This window comes from Phyllobates terribilis, unplaced genomic scaffold, assembly GCF_046119375.1.
Source record: "Phyllobates terribilis strain yellow unplaced genomic scaffold, ASM4611937v1 Scaffold_3__8_contigs__length_932513732, whole genome shotgun sequence".
Lineage (NCBI taxonomy): Eukaryota > Metazoa > Chordata > Amphibia > Anura > Dendrobatidae > Phyllobates > Phyllobates terribilis.
The window spans coordinates 834,870,814-834,889,765 of record NW_027362763.1 but is presented as its reverse complement, the minus strand read 5'-3'; the positions used below and the strand labels follow the sequence as shown (position 1 = coordinate 834,889,765).

The 18,952-nt window shown below is 42.5% G+C and overlaps 1 protein-coding gene across 1 annotated transcript in view; it reads left to right on the top strand.

The window, feature by feature from the left end:
• XRN2 (5'-3' exoribonuclease 2) overlaps positions 1–18,595 on the top strand; it is an 83,879-nt gene extending 65,284 nt beyond the window's left edge. Inside the window, exons 21-30 of the mRNA XM_073672450.1 lie at positions 3,233–3,316; positions 3,863–3,960; positions 7,276–7,355; positions 8,685–8,741; positions 8,829–8,897; positions 8,985–9,119; positions 9,205–9,338; positions 16,151–16,214; positions 17,674–17,773; positions 18,174–18,595. Of these exons, the coding sequence (XP_073528551.1) occupies positions 3,233–3,316; positions 3,863–3,960; positions 7,276–7,355; positions 8,685–8,741; positions 8,829–8,897; positions 8,985–9,119; positions 9,205–9,338; positions 16,151–16,214; positions 17,674–17,773; positions 18,174–18,236 (884 nt within the window). The 3' untranslated portion in view covers positions 18,237–18,595. The remainder of the gene's footprint in view (positions 1–3,232; positions 3,317–3,862; positions 3,961–7,275; positions 7,356–8,684; positions 8,742–8,828; positions 8,898–8,984; positions 9,120–9,204; positions 9,339–16,150; positions 16,215–17,673; positions 17,774–18,173) is intronic.
• Positions 18,596–18,952: the final 357 nt, after the last annotated feature.

The window sequence follows — 18,952 nt, the reverse complement described above, 5'->3', positions numbered from 1 at the left end:
TGAGCTGCTTGGTGCAGTTTTGATAGAATCCCTGTTTTCTCTGCTGCAGATGGAGCAGAACTCAGAATGCTGAGCCGTGTATAACCTGCCACCACCGATTGCCAGCTTCCTGTGCATACTGTCCATCAATGGTGGAGGCAACATTACACAGATTAGCTAGACTGACTGGCACAGGACAACTAGTCCTGCAGTGATAATCTCCTGCTGGTAAAACACTTATTGAAACTACAATATACAGCCTAAGAAGTGACACATCTCTGGACTGTCTTTCCTTACATTATGCTGCTCTCAGACTAAATGGCAATAACCTTCTGATAGATTCCCTTTAAATGGTCATCACCTTTGTAGGTGATTTCTGGGGGAAAAAAGGCAAATTACTGTAATTTCAGTTCCCTTGTGCTTTTTATTTATTCATTTTTGCTACAGAGATTATTTAAGTCTACCCCTTTTTTTAATCTCCCACCCAGTTTTCAAGTTGGATATGGAGAGATGCATTTGCACACTGGGTAATAAAATTGCCAAGACAAACATACCACACCCAGTTAGTATTTTTAGTAGGGCTTTTTACGCTTATTATACAGTCCACCATGCAGTTGCATCTTTCCTTGGAAGAGTATTTTTGAATTTACTTTCAAAACATAACATGTTCTGGGAATGGCATTTTTCTTAAATATTTGTAAACTAGCTATTGAACCCATTCTACGCCCGGGTGGCGAGCATTTTTATTGGTATATGGTCTCCCATGCTGGTATGTGCTGCCCCCATCCTGTCCCCACCATCCAATTCCGGTATGCGTGGCTCCCCTCATCCCCGATCCCGGTATGCGTGGCTCCCCTCATCCCCGATCCCGGTATGCGTGGCTCCCCTCATCCCCGATCCCGGTATGCGTGGCTCCCCTCATCCCCGATCCCGGTATGCGTGGCTCCCCTCATCCCCGATCCCGGTAGGCGTGGCTCCCCTCATCCCCGATCCCGGTAGGCGTGGCTCCCCTCATCCCCGATCCCGGTAGGCGCGGCTCCCCTCATCCCCATTTCCGGTAGGCGCGGCTCCCCTCATCCCCATTTCCGGTAGGCGCGGCTCCCCTCATCCCCATTTCCGGTAGGCGCGGCTCCCCTCATCCCCCATTTCCGGTAGGCGCGGCTCCCCTCATCCCCCATTTCCGGTAGGCGCGGCTCCCCTCATCCCCCATTTCCGGTAGGCGCGGCTCCCCTCATCCCCCATTTCCGGTAGGCGCGGCTCCCCTCATCCCCCATTTCCGGTAGGCGCGGCTCCCCTCATCCCCCATTTCCGGTAGGCGCGGCTCCCCTCATCCCCCATTTCCGGTAGGCGCGGCTCCCCTCATCCCCCATTTCCGGTAGGCGCGGCTCCCCTCATCCCCCATTTCCGGTAGGCGCGGCTCCCCTCATCCCCCATTTCCGGTAGGCGCGGCTCCCCTCATCCCCCATTTCCGGTAGGCGCGGCTCCCCTCATCCCCCATTTCCGGTAGGCGCGGCTCCCCTCATCCCCCATTTCCGGTAGGCGCGGCTCCCCTCATCCCCCATTTCCGGTAGGCGCGGCTCCCCTCATCCCCCATTTCCGGTAGGCGCGGCTCCCCTCATCCCCCATTTCCGGTAGGCGCGGCTCCCCTCATCCCCCATTTCCGGTAGGCGCGGCTCCCCTCATCCCCCATTTCCGGTAGGCGCGGCTCCCCTCATCCCCATTTCCGGTAGGCGCGGCTCCCCTCATCCCCATAATCCCTGGTATGTGTGGCCTCCTCAATCCCCCATCCCTGGTATGTGTGGCCTCCTCAATCCCCATAATCCCTGGTATGTGTGGCCTCCTCAATCCCCATAATCCCTGGTATGTGTGGCCTCCTCAATCCCTCATCCCTGGTATGTGTGGCCTCCTCAATCCCTCATCCCTGGTATGTGTGGCCTCCTCAATCCCCTAATCCCTGGTATGTGTGGCCTCCTCAATCCCCTAATCCCTGGTATGTGTGGCCTCCTCAATCCCCTAATCCCTGGTATGTGTGGCCTCCTCAATCCCCTAATCCCTGGTATGTGTGGCCTCCTCAATCCCCTAATCCCTGGTATGTGTGGCCTCCTCAATCCCCTAATCCCTGGTATGTGTGGCCTCCTCAATCCCCTAATCCCTGGTATGTGTGGCCTCCTCAATCCCCTAATCCCTGGTATGTGTGGCCTCCTCAATCCCCCATATCACTGCACACATAAAATAATAAACACTTATACTCACCTTCCTTCCTCACCTCTGCTCCAGCGCTGAGTCCTGTCTGCAGCAGCTCATGTCGGCATCTGAGCAGCGCGCGCTCTCAGACACAGAGGTGAGCTGCTGCCGGCACATTCACTCCTCTGCACTGACAGCAGGAGCCGGGGCTCAGCGCTCCTCCGTGGCCGCTACTAAAGAGAATGAATATTCCGTCTTCTCCACGCCCATGGGAGTGGCCTCCGAGGCAATATTCATGTCTCTTTAGCAGCGGGCACACGTGGTAGTGTGCTCCGCTCCTCTGCCGCCGCCACCTCCTACTCACCTATCCTCCTCTTTCCCACGCTGCTTGGGGCCCTCACAGGCCCCCTCCGGCCACGGGCCGGACCCCATAGCAGTGGCTGTCTTACCTGTAACGGCTGGCCGGACCCCATAGCAGTGGCTGTCTTACCTGTAACGGCTGGATGCGGTCTTCTGTCTGGAGCCAGACTGCGCGTCAGGCATGCGCAGTCTATCGAGGCTTCGGACAGAGACACGCTTCTGCCGTTATTTTATAGATAACACTTTTTCTACACAAATATGAAAACTCTGGGGGGAAAAAAATTTGTGTAAAGTATATCTTGGACTAATACATACTACATGTGATCTTGAAAAACTGGACCGCATTTTGGGCTCAATGGTCAGCACTGTAGCCCTGCAGGGAACAACACATCTGCAAGGAGTTTGTATGTTCTCCCCGTATTTCCGTGGGTTTCCTCCGGGTTCTCAGATTTCCGCCCACACTGCAAAGACATACTGATAGGGAATGTAGATTGAGCCCCAATGGGGACAGTGATGTCTGTAAAGTGCTGTGCAATTAATGACACTATATAAGTGAGTAAAACAAATAAATCTAAACTTGATAGAATAAAAGTTGACGTTTCTCCATCCTGAGACTTTGTGAAGTTGGCCGTATTGTTTCAGGCTCATTAGTCGTCTTGCGATTCTCTGCACTTTCTTTAGTTAATTGATTGCTTCCTTTCCCCTTCAGGTGTTGCTCTGTTGCCATTTGTTGATGAGCGGCGTCTAAGAGCTGCTTTGGAAGAGGTTTACCCTGACCTCACTCCTGATGAAAGTAAGATTATGATATTCGTCGGTGGTGTCTGTGTAATCACCAAGGTTTTTTGCATTAGCGTACTTGTCGTTTATGCTCTGCTAGGCTGCAAATGAACAAGATATAATGGATGGCTGCTATTGATTGCCTTTAAACAAATCTGTAACCTTTTGCTTCATAGATGATTTAATTGCAGTAAATTGAATGATCCTTGATGCAAAAATGGAGCCTTAGCGGGTACAAAGTAGAATAGAGCCACCTTGCATTAAAACTTGTTAATTAAACTCTCATTTGCAGGTTTCTTGTATGACTTAAATGATCTGTTTTCACAGGAAAGCATTTTTATAAGTATCTGTTAAAACCACAACCACCAAACAATTAGAAAAAGTGGGAATTTTAGCTGTGTAATTAAGTTTTTAAATTGCTTTATGAAAGCTGAAATCATCGGCAGGAATGAATTAGCTTGTTTTTGGATTATATATTAATGAACTTAATGGCGGCTGTTGAAGATACTCAGAATAAGGAATGGTTTGCGCTAAGCGGTGTTCTCTCCCTTCTCTGTTTTAGAAAGAAGAAATAGTCTTGGTGGTGATCATCTGTTTGTTGGGAAAAATCATCTCCTAAATGACTTTATACATGAGCTCTACAAAACCAGTGCTAGAGAGGTACACACCAATAACTGCAGTTTATTAATAATGTTCATTTTGGTAGATGACATTTAAACTAGCATGAAAGCTTGATGCATTATATGTTTGATCCTGGTAAGTACTACTCAATAAAAGTATTAGCATGGCTTCCTTTGAAAGGAAAATTAGTTTAGCCAGTTGCTAGTTGGTTTTGCTTCACTTCACCACCTCTACCACATTATTAATCACTTTGTTGTAAGTCGATAGTGAATATTGTGGCTTGATTGATGTTCAGAAGAGGATACAAAATCGCAGAATCTCTCCTGAACTGCCATTGCCCAGTGCTGCAAAAGGGATGGAAGAAAATTAGGCGCGTACACAGGTAGAGCAAAGACAATAAACTTTGATCCAGTGCACATGCCTATGAAGCGAGACCTGACAGCATGTGCTGTGCTTCAGTAAGAGTTCTGTGAAATTGGGGCCTCTTTGGCATATCACTGACGCCACAGTGGGCAAAATTATAACCACAGCCCGGAGGACTAGTAGAAGGTATTTGGCGTATAACTGCACCGCCCAGATGACTAGTAGAAGGTATTTGGTGTATAACTGCACCGCCCAGGTGACTAGTAGAAGCTATTTGGTGTATAACTGCACCGCCCAGATGACTAGTAGAAGGTATTTGGTGTATAACTGCACCGCCCAGATGACTAGTAGAAGGTATTTGGCGTATAACTGCACCGCTCAGATGACTAGTAGAAGGTATTTGGTGTATAACTGCACCGCCCAGGTGACTAGTAGAAGGTATTTGGTGTATAACTGCACCGCCCAGATGACTAGTAGAAGGTATTTGGTGTATAACTGCACCCGCCCAGGTGACTAGTAGAAGGTATTTGGTGTATAACTGCACCGCCCAGATGACTAGTAGAAGGTATTTGGTGTATAACTGCACCCGCCCAGGTGACTAGTAGAAGGTATTTGGTGTATAACTGCACCGCCCAGATGACTAGTAGAAGGTATTTGGTGTATAACTGCACCGCCCAGATGACTAGTAGAAGGTATTTGGCGTATAACTGCACCCGCCCAGATGACTAGTAGAAGGTATTTGGTGTATAACTGCACCGCCCAGGTGACTAGTAGAAGCTATTTGGTGTATAACTGCACCGCCCAGGTGACTAATAGAAGGTATTTGGTGTATATCTGCACTGCCCAGGTGACTAGTAGCAGGTATTTGGTGTATATCTGCACCGCCCAGGTGACTAGTAGAAGGTATTTGGTGTATAACTGCACCGCCCAGGTGACTAGTAGAAGGTATTTGGTGTATAACTGCACCCGCCCAGGTGACTAGTAGAAGGTATTTGGTGTATAACTGCACCGCCCAGATGACTAGTAGAAGGTATTTGGTGTATAACTGCACCGCCCAGATGACTAGTAGAAGGTATTTGGTGTATAACTGCACCGCCCAGGTGACTAGTAGAAGGTATTTGGTGTATAACTGCACCCGCCCAGGTGACTAGTAGAAGGTATTTGGTGTATAACTGCACCGCCCAGATGACTAGTAGAAGGTATTTGGTGTATAACTGCACCGCCCAGATGACTAGTAGAAGGTATTTGGTGTATAACTGCACCCGCCCAGATGACTAGTAGAAGGTATTTGGTGTATAACTGCACCGCCCAGATGACTAGTAGAAGGTATTTGGTGTATAACTGCACCGCCCAGATGACTAGTAGAAGGTATTTGGTGTATAACTGCACCCGCCCAGATGACTAGTAGAAGGTATTTGGTGTATATCTGCACCGCCCAGGTGACTAGTAGCAGGTATTTGGTGTATAACTGCACCGCCCAGGTGACTAGTAGAAGGTATTTGGTGTATAACTGCACCCGCCCAGGTGACTAGTAGAAGGTATTTGGTGTATAACTGCACCGCCCAGGTGACTAGTAGAAGGTATTTGGTGTATAACTGCACCCGCCCAGGTGACTAGTAGAAGGTATTTGGTGTATAACTGCACCGCCCAGATGACTAGTAGAAGGTATTTGGTGTATAACTGCACCCGCCCAGGTGACTAGTAGAAGGTATTTGGTGTATAACTGCACCGCCCAGATGACTAGTAGAAGGTATTTGGTGTATAACTGCACCCGCCCAGAATACTAGTAGAAGGTATTTGGTGTATAACTGCACCGCCCAGATGACTAGTAGAAGGTATTTGGTGTATAACTGCACCCGCCCAGATGACTAGTAGAAGGTATTTGGTGTATATCTGCACCGCCCAGGTGACTAGTAGCAGGTATTTGGTGTATATCTGCACCGCCCAGGTGACTAGTAGAAGGTATTTGGTGTATAACTGCACCCGCCCAGAATACTAGTAGAAGGTATTTGGTGTATAACTGCACCCGCCCAGATGACTAGTAGAAGGTATTTGGTGTATAACTGCACCCGCCCAGATGACTAGTAGAAGGTATTTGGTGTATAACTGCACCGCCCAGATGACTAGTAGAAGGTATTTGGTGTATAACTGCACCCGCCCAGATGACTAGTAGAAGGTATTTGGTGTATAACTGCACCGCCCAGATGACTAGTAGAAGGTATTTGGTGTATAACTGCACCCGCCCAGATGACTAGTAGAAGGTATTTGGCGTATAACTGCACCCGCCCAGATGACTAGTAGAAGGTATTTGGCGTATAACTGCACCCGCCCAGATGACTAGTAGAAGGTATTTGGTGTATAACTGCACCCGCCCAGATGACTAGTAGAAGGTATTTGGTGTATAACTGCACCCGCCCAGATGACTAGTAGAAGGTATTTGGTGTATATCTGCACCGCCCAGGTGACTAGTAGCAGGTATTTGGTGTATATCTGCACCGCCCAGGTGACTAGTAGAAGGTATTTGGTGTATAACTGCACCCGCCCAGAATACTAGTAGAAGGTATTTGGTGTATAACTGCACCCGCCCAGATGACTAGTAGAAGGTATTTGGTGTATAACTGCACCCGCCCAGAATACTAGTAGAAGGTATTTGGTGTATAACTGCACCGCCCAGATGACTAGTAGAAGGTATTTGGCGTATAACTGCACCGCCCAGGTGACTAGTAGAAGGTATTTGGCGTATAACTGCACCCGCCCAGATGACTAGTAGCAGGTATTTGGTGTATAACTGCACCCGCCCAGATGACTAGTAGAAGGTATTTGGTGTATAACTGCACCGCCCAGGTGACTAGTAGAAGGTATTTGGCGTATAACTGCACCGCCCAGATGACTAGTAGCAGGTATTTGGGGTATAACTGCACCGCCCAGGTGACTAGTATTCTATTGAGTATAGACTAATATTCTTTGTGTGTGTTTCTATCATTTCCATAGCCAACTGGAATACCACCCGAGCTGTGCCACGGAATTCAGGGAATGCTTGAAATTAATGATGGTGCAGTCCTTCCCAATGAGTAAGATATGCAGAATTGAGCGTTTTGCAATCTAAATAAGGCGTGAAATGTATGTTTTTTAAATGTGTGCACAAAACATGTGAACCGCATGCATGAGAACGAGGGTTTCCCTTGGCAATTTTTTTTCCCTCATAATTTTGTTGTGCTTTTTGGGCATGTTTGTTTATTTGATCTTTAATGCAATGTTTTCTACATATGGTATTTTCTTTCCGAAGTTCCTCTTGTGGGGAAAAAATGTGTGAATTTAAAAAGGAAAAAAAAAACATTCCAGAAAAAAAAATGCTGCAAAAAATAGTGAATAAAGCCTCACCAAAAAAAGTTGAGAACCTACCCAGCACCTAAGGCTAGGGCTATATGTGACGTGTTGCGCAACAAATACCTTTATGCAACTTGTCTGCTACTTGCTGTCGCATGATTATTTTACAGCTGTGATTTTGCCATTTAAAAAAAAAAGTCAAATCGCATCGAAGTTGCACGCAGATCGCAGTCACATGTTACTTGCATTGAAGTCTATGGAAAGTGAGTCACTTGCGATCAGCTATAGAAAATATAACACATTTGGAAACATTTTCAACTGTTTCACAGTCACAATGCAGCACCACAAGAAATCATATGTGATGTCTTAATGCAACATTGCGATTTCAGTGTCGCACAGCACATGTTGCCGTGTAGCCCCAGACTTAATCCCAACATCCTTAGTTAATTCAAATTGCATGCATTTTCTGCCTCTCACCATCTTATGCCTAATTTGCACATCGATGTCTGTGTTATGTGTGCTGAAAGCAGAATGAAACATTATATTTTGAGACTTCACCTATTTTAGTCTGCATTAAAAAATTGATATTCTGCATGGGTCAGATTTGTGACGCAAACGTACCAATTCAACTAATATGGTCAGTGGAAAAAACAACAGCACATGAAAACCATCTGAGTTGCAAACGTGTGCTGTCAATTTGTCACTGGTTGCTAGAAGACTAGGAGGCATCCACTAGTTTTTTGTTTTTGTTTTTTTTGCAAAAAAGACCTCAATGATTAAAAAAAAAAAACACAGACCAAAAACTGATAAAATTTGGATCCAGATGAGGTGAAAATTGGTTAATTTTCTTCATATGCGTAAAAAAGTTGAAGTGTAAATTCGGCGTTAATCTGAAATTTGGATACATTTTATTGGAACCTATAATTAAAAGTTTTAGGTGAACAAAAAAATTATATACTGACAAGGTTGGGGGTATAACTTCGTTACATATTTGAATATGTATTAATATATTAGATTTTTTGCAGTTAGTCAGTCTGACTCCCTTTTTTTTTTTTTCTTCTTTTACTTCATAGGGTTGTGGAGTCTCCCGTGCCTATGTTGAGGAATTTAACACAAAATTATGCAATTAGGTATGTATTTTGAGATCATGTATTTGCATAGAAGAATATTCCAATGCTCCCGGCATCCAGATAATTATTATTTTTTGTTTAATTTAGCATCAAATTTAAAGACCCACAATTTGAAGATGGTTTTGTTTTCAAAGCAGTGGTTTTACAAGGAGCCAAGTAAGTACCATATTCTAGAAGAAAGGAATGAAAAAAATGATGCTTTTTATGTCAGAACTACATTCTATTATTCCCCTGGTCATGTAGAAAGCCATCAGCTACATTAAAACCAGGAGATTGGGAGAAAACCAATAATAATGGCAGACCTTGGAGGCCTCAGATGGGTTTCAATCGAGACAGAAAGCCAGCCCACCTAGACCAGTCGGCGTTTCGAACATTGGGGTAAGTGGCTGCTTTGTTCCATTTGACTTCGCACTAGGTTTGTAGCCACTTTTATTGATATATTGACTTGCTTTTATATTTCAAGCCATGTGATGCCACAGACCAGAGGAGCACCAAGAAGTGGACCGTACAGCAATGCTCCGCCACCTAATATTTACAATCCTGTAAATGCGTATCGAATGCCCAGCCATCACCAGTCGATTCACAACTTAATGCAAAGTAAGTTCAGGATTTTGCTAAATTCCTGTTTTCAGTCTTAGAGGACATGTCACTTGTTCAAAAAACTGAGTTAAATACCTTGGAAACATCGCTGAGTGCCCAGATACTGCAGCTGTTTCGCGTGGTTGCTTCATTGTATAGATATTCACATTTGTCTCTTTTGGAGAGCACTATGTGAAATCCCTGCTTGCAGTCCAACTGGGCATTTCCTTAGTCTTCTATGGGGTCTGCACTTTCACTCCTCTTCCCCAGACACTGCCAATGACTGCTCAGCAGGTGATCTAGCAGTCTCTCTCAAGCTCTTATTTTAGCACCTGGGAGGGAGGGGTGAAAGCACACACACCAACAGAAATTGCCAAAACCTGGTCGCAGCACCTATATAATGCTGCATGTAGACAAGCCCCAGTGATAGAAGGCCGAGGAAGTACAGGTGCAAAATAGGATAAACAACAACTCACACACCTACCATCTAGAAGTGGGGGGCACAGGGGGTGGTTTCTTAGTGTTACAAATGATACTTCTTGCTGCACAAACAAGGTAATTTAATTCCCTCCTCAGTGTCAGGCTGTAGTGTCTGAATCATGATACTGACCACTGTCACTGCTCTGCTGTTACCACTCAAGGTAAAGGCTTGTTATAGTTTGTGTGAAATTAAAAGGAGTCTGCTGGCACAGAATGATTGTTCAAACCAAGTCCAGGCGCTCGGTGCGCCTTTACATGACCAAAGGTGCAATACACCTTCCTTTTTTCCATCTGCCACTGCCTCCCTCCTCTTTGAACAGCCCTGGATTTACAGGGTCTATTTGGCAATTCTAAGGGTGCATCAAGTGCCTGTGTGTGGCTTGTGCTGACAGACCCCTTAATACAAGGCTCCATGTGCTAGAAGTGACTCGAAGACCTCCAAAGAATGAATGCTTAGTGAGCCTCCCCTGTCAGCCAAGCATCATCATACTTTCTTATTGAACTTATTGACTTAAAAGGGTTTTCTCGTTTAAGAAAACAAACTTGGGTTTACTCACCCTCCCTGGGTCCAGTGATGGGTGTCTGCTGCTGCTCCTGTTGTCTGCAGCACTCAAGTCATGTCAATGCCACTGTAGAAAATAACTAAGCTGAGCAGGTCTACTAGAGTTGTTGGTAGCTCCGTTATTACATGGCATTAGCACTGCAGACTATAACTGGGGAAGAAGTGGAGACTCGGCGCTGAAATCAGGGAGTAGGATGAGTTATGCACAAGACAAACTGCAGCCGGGGGAGAGGGGTTTTCCGAAACCATAAATTCCATTTCAGATTAGGATATTACTCCTTCACTCCCCCTTTTTTTTCTTTTTAGAAAGTTAAGTGAAGTTATAGGCACACTGTCTTGTGATTATTTTTTTTTTCTTTTCTTTTTTTTGTGGTGGGAAGGGTGATTCACATGTCTAAAGATTTTAGCATTTGGTCAATGTCTTGCTATGTTAAATACTAATAAAATTAAGTTGCTAGTTTTGTTTTTTGTTTTTCTTTTTTTTGTAATAAGTCAAGTTATAATTTATGCAGACTATGCTAAATAAGGGATTATGTCATGTTTTTTCCTCTATATATATTAGATTACATTTTATAGTAATCCCTTAAAACCAGTATGGCATTACCATTGGGCAATTTGGTCAGTATTTCACATCAGTATTTGTAAGCCCAAGTCAGAATCAGAGGAAAAGTATAATAGAAACACGTCACCGCTTCTGCATTTGTCACCCACTCCTGGTTTTGGCTTACAAATACTGATGTGTAAAATACTGACCAATTACCCAGTGTGAACGTGGCCTTAAGGTCCATAGTCCAAGCAAACATGAGATCTGTCTGGTGATGCATTTCTGAGTATCGCCTTGTGATGCGCTAACCAAGTACCTCTATAATTTCTGGTTTGTTCAGTATTGTATGTTGATGATATTTCTCTTGTATTGCCGTCACTTTGATTCATGGGAGTCTAACCTCTGGGACCCTCATGACCTTGGGGTCTCTAAATGTTTTCCTGACCAGCGATGTGCCGGCTGCCTGCAGTCCAGGGAAACTATCATTTCTCCAGTGGGTGGAAGTAGCTGATTACCACTGTGCAGGGAAATGGTGAAAGCCCTGCAGCCCCTTCTTTTTCTGCATCACTTGGGGTTTCAGAAGTCCAAACTCTCACAATCATAACATAACATATGCTATCATATTCCTAATCTGTAATGGATAGCTTTTAGAGAATAGGAATCCTGTTTAATCATAACCTGTTCCATACTTGCTAGATTCACCATATGCAGCTTACCGCTAAAGGTTTTCCCACTTCAGTGTACGGTATTGTATGTTTATTGGTGAGAAGTGTAGAACTTGATGAACATATCTATTTTTTTCAACATTGCTATGTAACAATGTAACTTCTTATAGGGAGACTATCTGCACTAAATGACTGTTCAAACCATGCAAATGCACACTCTGTATTCCCTTTGTGTGGCCAAACCGTTCAAATCACAATACCACCTACTAATCCATCTATCACAGCCAAGGGTCGGAGATGAAACAAGTGGGTGAGAATGTGTACTGGACAGTTTGCTCACGGTTGTGCTTCGTTTGAACAGTCATTTTCTGCTGACAGACTTCCTTTTAAGACCTTTTCTTCGCTCATAATATGACTTACACTTTACAGGGCTCTTGCCCTTTGGTAATTAAATTGTTACGTTTCTCTCAAGAAAATAAAAGTTAAGTGGTAAAATGTTGCCAAGATGTCTGGTAGTCCATTTGACTTCTAGTCCTAAATGTGCACTTTTTTAGTAGAATTTGGCAGCACTAAAGCCATAACATTGGTTAAACTCTGAAGAAAACACAAAGTTCTGACTGTGTCGGCATATCTGTGTATGAACAAATATCTTAATGGAAATTGCATTGCTTCGACTGCGACACTGAATGACAACTAGATTGACGAGTAACCGTGTCTTGAAAGAAAAGGCGCATAAAATGTGTTCCTTATATTTATGGGATCACTGTCTGGTACACGCTGAAAGTGACATTACTGTAGAGAAGGGCAGTGCGGTCAATCACGCAGCCACCTCTTTCAAGTGGCCGGGGTGGGTGTTCCCTTCTGCTTTTCCTTGATTTGACATTGATGTGCCAATTTTCTGCTGATGAATAATTGGCTATATGCTGATAACTTGCAGGAGTCAAGTACAGTCTGCTACTGCTCTCAGTGAATAGCAGACGTAGTTTATGCAAACCAGAGGATCTGATTTCTGACTTTCTTTCGTTGCACTTGGTAAACTTGTCAGTTAGCCGAGTATGCGAGCGATTTTGATTAGTGCAATCAGTAAACATGAAGTCTCGTCTTTGATTGCTGAGATGATTAGCTAAACACTCTTTTAAGTAGCTGTTTGGAGCCTTTAGTTTCTAGTTTGTTGTCATCTGTGCTTTAGCGTCAGTGTTACACATCCCCTTTATCTGCCTGAGCTATCTATATACTTTTTATAAGAGCCATTTAGTTTCATCAGATACATTCATGGCTCGAGTTCAGTATATGAAATCTATCTCTATAAGAGATTGCTCTATTAATATTAATATGCACTGGTAAATATGTAAAAGCGTTTCCGGTTATTTGTTCAGCCCATATTGCAAAATCAAAATTATGGCGGTTTACTGTCTGTTTTCAGTTTTTGGGAATCACTTGTAAACTTTTCCTCGATATTTAAGACTTTAGCTTCCAGTTAAGCAGCAAAAGTTATATAAAAAGCAGCCTTAATAAATCCCTGTTGGTTTCTTTTGTTAATTTGATCTGCCAACCTTTTGTAGAATAATAAGGGACAGCCTTCTGTCAGCCAGTATTTTCCAATTTTTAGGCATGGCTCCAGTGATCCTGCTACAAATCTCTTAGGATATGCTCCTCCGTGAAACAGTTCACATTTCTATGCTGATAGTGAACTTATTATATAAGTTATTCAGGTGCCTCTCACTAAATTAGAATATCATCGAAAAGTTAATTTATTTCAGTTCTTCAGTACAAAAAGTGAAACTCATATATTATATAAAGTCATTACACACAGAGTGATCTATTTCAAGTGTTTATTTCTGTTAATGTTGATGATTATGGCTTACAGCCAATGAAAACACAAAAGTCATTATCTCAGTAAATTAGAATACTTTATAACAGCTTGAAAAATGTTTTTAAAATCCGAAATGTCCTACTGAAATGTATGTTCAGTAAATGCCCTCAATACTTGGTCGGGCTCCTTTTGCATCAATTACTGCATCAATGCGGCGTGGCATGGAGGCGATCAGCCTGTGGCACTGCTGAGGTGTTATGGAGCCCAGGTTGCCTTGATAGCAGCCTTCAGCTCGTCAGCATTGTTGGGTCTGGTGTCTCATCTTCCTCTTGACAATACCCCATACATTCTCTATGGGGTTAAGGTGAGGCGAGTTTGCTGGCCAATCAAGCACAGTGATACTGTTGTTTGTAAACCAGGTACTGGTACTTTTGGCAGTGTGGACAGGTGCCAAGTCCTGCTGGAGAATGACATTTCCATCTCCAGAAAGCTTGTCGGCAGAGGGAAGCATGAAGTGCTCTAAAATTTCCTGGTAGACGGCTGCACTGACTTTGGTTTTGATAAAACACAGTGGACCTACACCAGCAGATGACATGGCTCCCCAAACCATCACTGATTGTGGACACTTCACACTAGACCTCAAGCAGCTTGGATTGTGGCCTCTCCACTCTTCCTCCAGACTCTGGGACCTTGATTTCCAAATGAAAATTTCAAATTGTCTCTTCAGAGAGGAAGAGTACTAGAACTCTAGTGCCACCTACAGGAAGTAGCAATCCTAGGTCAATACTGACCCTTTAACGAGCCTTATCACATGACTTAGGATAAAAGCCAATATTGGAACTCTGGGACCTTGTGGAGTGTGTCAATGACTGCCTTCTGGACATTTGTCAAGTCAGCAGTCTTCCCCATGATTGTGGAGCCTACTGAAACAGACTAAGGGACCTTTTTAAAGACTTTAAAAGCCTTTGCAGTTGTTTTTTGTTAATTATTTAAATTTACTAAGATTATGACTTTTGTGTTATCATTGGCTGTAAGCCATAATCATCAACATTAACAGAAATAAACACTTGAAATAGATCACTCTGTGTGTAATGACTCTATATAATATGAGGTTCACTTTTTGTATTGAAGAACTGAAATAAATTAACTTTTTGATGCTATTCTAATTTAGTGAGATGCACCTGTACTTGTTATATTAAAGTTTGGTGTACTGTGGTATATTGCTTATTTGGGAAAAAGTGACCCTTCTGTCCCCGCTTATGGTCAGACATTGGATTGAGAGAATTTTATTCTAATTCAACAAAGAACTGCAAAAAAGAAGGTCTCTCCCTATGGCCCCTGGACAGCTTTTTAAGCACCATTTTGTTGAACTAGCAAAATGCTGATGGTAAATGTGGACCACCGAATCATCGTAGACTGGAGTAAATCACTGTCGACAATATGTATGCCGTATCCCCATACGACGATCATTTTGTTCTCATACAGTTAATTCGGCCCATATGAATGTGTCAATGAACGTGCACTGATGAACTTGTATATAGTAGATCAGTTCTCGCTAATGGGCAGAAATCTGTGTAGTTTGACCTTGATGTGTATGAAAGCCCCCATACACATTAGCTTAGGATTTGCTGAACCTACCGGTATCGGAAATATTGGTCAGCAGTCTGTGAATGGGTGGTTTCCCAACTACCATGATAGATGTCAAGGGAATGGAGGATCTGGCCTGATGGATTTCCAAAGTCCAATTATTTTGTTCTCCAGGAGCCTAAACTACATACACAGCCATCTCAGCACCTCTTATAAAAGACACGAGTGTTCTGCTGAGTGTTCCTGTATATGGGCCAGTTGGGGGTATGGCTATTGGCCAAACGATCATTCAGCAGACTATCTAATGTGTGTGTGTGCTTAAGAATTAATATCTTCACAGTTGCAAAATTAATGGGGAGATGAAACCATATGTACGTGTATATGCCAAGATATATATATACAGATGTATTTTCTGGCAAATCTACAATATTCTATTCTATAGTGCGTAAGGCCAGAATGGCTGTATCGATTAGGGTTGAAGAAAATACTTGGCCGGGCCTTTATAATTAGGTCTCACTTAAACAATGATGATCTTGCAGAAAGCCAAAGATTTGCAAGCGCCACAATTTCTGGAGTGCTGTGTACTGAATGAGTATCTATTGATTAGAAGCCTTTCATGCTGTGCACTGGCCAATCTTGTCTAGAAGAAGAGCATCCCTCTAATTGCCTGTTTTGTTGTGGCTGCGTCTCTACTGTAGTATTGTTGGAAACAAAGGAAAGGGTGGGTGGTCCTCCAGCTCACATACACGCACCGTCTGCTGAAGATGATTTATATCTGAACCAGAAATACCTTGCACTGTATTCTACAAATGAAATCGATGCAACTTCCCTAAGTGTTTTGTAGACCAAGGATCTTCTTACTCGTCTTTAAAAAAAACAACGGAGTTTAGTTTGTAGATGGTGGGAAAAGGGTTTGGTTTACCTTTCCCCCTTTTCCCGTATTAAATATTAGACCGTTTCCTCAAGCTTTCCCAGACTGTTTCCGGTCTGAATCTTAATATTGTATCAAGGTGTGCTGTAAAGGATGGGACTTTATTGATAATTTTGAACATACATAAAGGGATGTGTTTTCATTGGTGGGGGGGTCTTGACACATGGAGAAGGGCACTAATCTGTTTTCTGCTTGTAACCTTCATTAATGTGTGAATTCTACTAAAAATGTATTTTCATTCCCTGTAGACCCCAGAGCACAAAATTCTTGGTCCATGCGTCCGCCGCTTTATAACCAGCCGCCACTACAAAGGTAAGATTCATGTAGTGTTTTTAACGAAAAGACCTGTCAAAACATTGGCTTCCGATTGAGCGCTTTGCCACAGACAGCCCAAGAAATTGACTCCCAGTAGTCTGATATCCATCGCTTGCCTTTATCTCCTTGCAAAGTTTTGGAAGTGAACAAAGATTTGGGTTGTAGGCTAGGCTAAACAAATTTCTTTTCAGACGCTGCCTGAAAATTAATGAGGCATAACTAATGATGTTCCACTTTATAAGCTCCATGTTGGAATAGCCGTGTTAGCACAGACCCGCTATTGATTCTTGCTACAAACCTCTTGAAGTACTAATCAACTTCTTTGGTCCTACTTTTTCAAGGCTGACAAGCCCATTGTAGGCCAGTGTCACTGTAGGTCAGTAGTTATTAGTTGCCACTGAAAACAGTTTCTTTAACTACTTAAGACTCGACTGAATTAAAAGCAGAAGGGTCTGGAAGGATTATAGAATCCACAGGGTAATAAGTACCTCGCAATGGAAAGAATGTGACGTGGTTTAATAATGAGGGATGTTATACATATGTTCCCTGACAAAACACAGAAGTTTGTAAAGGTCCCTACTTGTCTGCATCCATTGTAAAACTTCTAATGAACGCTCTAATCCATATGAAGAAATAAATACAAGTCGGACTATGGCAAATTTCTTAGCGTTACATGGCTACTGCTAACACAACCTATATAACTTACTTACCTTTAGTGCTACAATTTTTTTCTTTTTGTTGGCAATCTTCCAGACAAAGCAAAGCTTTATTTCAACGCTGAGTTTTCAGGTCTCTTACACCTGTGTATGGTCTGATCGATTTGTTCAGACCTAGGTACAAGTTCGCCAGGGGTTTGTGAATTGGTTTGCTACACCAAGGCAATTAAATCATTAGTTGCCGCTAGTAGGATGGGGTGCCCGTCTAGATCATAATGGATGTTAAGTTTGTGTTACTATATAAACTGTATACCAAATGTCAGTCCATGCCAATTAGTGCTGATGTTGCTAGGTCACGGCGGTCAATTGAAAACCACATCAATAGAACTTGGAAAGGTTTTTTTTTTTCCTGGTCAGACCTTGTGACATATTGCACAGAATAATGGATGGGAACAAAAAAAAAATTCTGATAAGGACCCTACCCTAGATTCAGAATTCTTTGCTGTAAGAATTCATTTGCAATCTGCAATTAAGTGGAAAGAATGACCAGCCTTAGAGGGTTTGGACTTTCAGAAAACAAAGCATTCTCCTGAGTTGCTTATGTTTACCCTTTGGATAATGCACTTTGACTTGGAAACCTAGTGTTCAGGGTTCAGAAGGAAGAGCGCACACAACTGAACAAAAGCACTATGTTAGCAGTTTCTGCAAAAAAAAAAAAAATGCATTAATGAACAAATTGTTTTTTTTACACTAGAAAATGTTTTCTGATTGACCAATTTTTTTACATATATATTTTTAAGAAATTATGGACACATGCAGAATCTGCATCAACCATATCAAAATCCGCTCGGTGGACCAAGCAATTACTACCAACGACACAGAGATGACCGTAACCAGCAGGTAAGTGAGGGCTTATATAGGGCTGCAGTTTGGCCTGTCCTGTGGGTTATAGTTAATCAACATAAATGTTCATTACTTTCTTGTTTTCCTATATTGCATGGCTTCTCCCAGCGACAGAATATTTTACCACCTTTTGAAATGAATGACTTTAGTAATAGCCCAGTTGTGGTTTCTGTTGTGTTTATTGGACAACAGTAATGCTTGTCAGACAAATCTCCCTCCTTTACATCGTGTTTAGAGTTGTCCTGAGCGTATTTTAACTTCTGATTAGTTCCATGTCGTCGCCTTTGTTATGAAATCATTGTTAGGATTCGGCAAGTCTGAAAAAGGCTTTTTGCTTTTGTGTAGTTTAATCCTGTAAACAAACTTTTTTTTATTTATTTTTCTTTGTGTTTTTCAGAGTTACAACCAAGGGAGAAATTACCAAATGCCGCATCAGCCAGGAAGATACAGCCGGAAATAATTTTTGAATATTTTTTTCCCCTGGTAGACTTTGATACAACTTATTAAACATACTGTGTAAATGTGTTTTTATTTTGTGCAGGTAGTTTGTAATTGATTCTAATGTATCTTAATTTAATGTCTTTAAAAAAAAATGACATTTTTAAGAAATGTATTGCTGGTCACACTACTTGTCAGTACTCTGACCTATGTGATACAGAGCATCGTGCAGATGTTTTGAAGATATATTTTTTTTTAAACTGCTCTAGGCTTTTTTTTTATTTTTAACTGTCCATTGATGTCTGCCATATTTCAAAAAGAATAATGTCTTGTGCATTTTGTTTTGTTCTGAAATGATTTTATAAAGACATGAAAATTGTAGTTGTCTTGTTTTGTTCTTTCCTAGTGTAATTTTTTTTTACCACCTTTCTTTGCTATTGAAATTATTAATCTTTTTTTTTTTTTTTTTTTAAGAAACATTAGAACCTTAAACTTTACATGTATTTAGCAGACACTACTATATAAGCGAAAAAAAAAGGATAATTGTGCTTTAAAAGTAGTGAAATCGTAGCCATTATTTACCTGTATTGCTCAAAATACTATTTCAGCAATCCTACTTTCACATTAAATAAACCTTTTACTTTTCGAATACTTTTATGGCTGCACTCATCTCTGGTGTAGTTTTTACTCGCATCTGCACAATTTCAGCCATGCCCTTTGTGATGGGTTATATTGCCG